This window comes from Hypomesus transpacificus, chromosome 18 (assembly GCF_021917145.1).
Source record: "Hypomesus transpacificus isolate Combined female chromosome 18, fHypTra1, whole genome shotgun sequence".
Lineage (NCBI taxonomy): Eukaryota > Metazoa > Chordata > Actinopteri > Osmeriformes > Osmeridae > Hypomesus > Hypomesus transpacificus.
In genome coordinates this window covers 9,770,004-9,772,250 of record NC_061077.1, presented here as the reverse complement: position 1 = coordinate 9,772,250, position 2,247 = coordinate 9,770,004, and the positions used below count along the sequence as shown (strand labels likewise).

Here is a 2,247-nt window from a genome sequence, read left to right as displayed (position 1 = left end):
CATCCGAAGAAAGTCGATAGCTATTTAATCAGGGGCGTGCAAAGGAGAGGGATGCGATTAGGAGAGTGCTAGAAGAAGAGAAGCGGACGGAAGGTTCCGGAGGTCCGCCGGCCTCAGGCGAGGACGTCGTCGACGTCCCCGATAAAGAGGCTGTCGCAAGGCCGTCCGCCTGCGGGCGCGTGACACGGCCGGCGACGCGCACACGCCCGGAAATCTCTATTCCTCACGCGCACGCGCAGACACACCGCAGCCTATCTGAGGGACGGGAGCTCCCGGGAAGCCAGGGCCCCTCTCCAGGACGGCAACGCTGCCGCCTTCCCACCTCTGACGCCTCTGTTTCCCCTCAGTGGGAGAGGTGCTGAGGGTGGACGGCCCCCTGCCAAATAACGGTCAAAATACTGGACTTTTGCGAAAAATGCTATGGAACAGTATCATCGAATTGACAATAGGTGGGTCCTGTATTTTGACCCTTCCAAACATAGCGGCATCTCGTGGTGTTGCATTACAGTAGAAAACCGTGAAGGGTTTTCGACTAAAATCGGATGTCTGCCCCCCAAAAAAGCAAATGATTCACAAACACACATGAAGTTTTCTGAGGATGATAAAAACCATGGGAGTGGTGCGTCACATGACACGGGTCACATGACGGGTCACATGACAGCATGATTGCAGCGTGCACTTTCTCGATGTGTGTCAACAAGGAGCCCCTGGGCGTTGTAGCGCAGACCATCTCACACCCTCAATCAGCGGGTTCGAAACCCCACAGGAGAACGGAGGGGAAAAAAAGACAATAAACAATTTCCCCCCCCCGGAATAAAAAAAGGAAAAAAACTTGCCAAGTAGTTTGCCGCAGTCACACCCGGGTATGCAAGATCAAAACGGGTTACCAGAGCAGGCTGCAGGTTAGAAATAAAAGACAGCATTACTGGCCATACTTGGGAGGGAAAAGATAGATGGTTATTACATCGATAATACAGAAGCATGGCTGATGTAAACCCAAGCGGACCGTGTGTGCGGTGGTGGAGGACATGGGGGGGGGGGGGGGAAACACGAGGGTGGAGGGGGAAAACAAGGTTGAATGAGGAGGACAGGAAGGCGGCAAGTGGGACTTCCTGCGTCATGCAAATGAGGAAGAGCCTCTAAGAAGCGTTCTTTGGCCATATTCATTCGGGGCTTCCGCCAAACACTGCCTTGAGCATAGCGAAGCAAAAACGAACCAAGTCAAATCTCAAAAAACGGCAAGCTAGTTTGTGAAAAACAACAAATTGTGTTTCCGAATCCAAAGAATCCAAAAAGGAATGAACTATAATCTAAAGTACCAGACACTCTTTACTGCCATATTTAGTCTCGTTCTACTTTATATGGTGTTTTGTACAAGATTGCTACTTGAACACCGATACATTATAAACATATTTCCCATCAAATGTTGCGTCTATGAATCTTGCAGAAGAATGCATTAGTGTTGTGCATGAGTGCGTCATTAAATTATAATATTTCAGAGCTCTCAAAGCCTGTTAACATAACCAAACAGAAACGGTCTCATTAGCTCCTGGGCTGCACACAGTACTGTCTAAATGCCAACACCTGTTACTGTGTGGTTGTTAAGTCATGCTGTCTGGAGACTGTTGCTTGCTGGTCTGTGGTCTATAGTCATGCTGTCAGTTCACTGTGTTGTGATATGTTGTCATATTATCAGCGGTAACAGCACAGCGAATAAAGATGGTCTTATCTATTAAATTGGACCATCGGCCTATTGACAATAAAAAATAAATAAATGTAACACAAAAAAAAGCCTATTTCCCTCTATGGTGTAGAAAACAATTGGTTGCGGCAATATCTTGCACCAGTTGTAGATTTGGTGAGAAGGAAGTCTTCCTCCAGCCCTCTTTTGAAAACCCAGTCGTGCAGTCTAGCACATTGCCTGTGGACTCACTCCTGAGGATGGTGTTAGGACAACATCTCGTCGGTTCCCTCAAAAGGTTGAATGGCCATCACTGACGAGAGAAATGAAGCCCCTCCGACCTTCATTCGCCTCACGAACAATGAAACAAATTCACAGGAGCGCATGAGGTCGGAGGTGACAAAACGAAAACAGGGACATTCAGCTGGCGAACAATGGACCAATAAATAACAAATGTTTTTTTTTTTTTCGTCAAAGGTAAAAGGCGCGGCCTGTTTGGACGTCGCAAACGTTTCGAATCGAGTCATCGCAGCACTCGCGTGTGGCAGTTGAACTGGAGTGCCACC

General features: G+C 48.1%; 1 protein-coding gene across 1 annotated transcript in view; it reads left to right on the top strand.

The window, feature by feature from the left end:
• The first annotated feature begins 865 nt into the window (after positions 1–865).
• The window catches only part of cables2b (Cdk5 and Abl enzyme substrate 2b), a 16,380-nt gene continuing 14,998 nt past the window's right edge, over positions 866–2,247 (top strand). The window contains exon 1 of the mRNA XM_047039372.1: positions 866–902. Coding sequence (XP_046895328.1) covers positions 866–902 — 37 coding nt within the window. The remainder of the gene's footprint in view (positions 903–2,247) is intronic.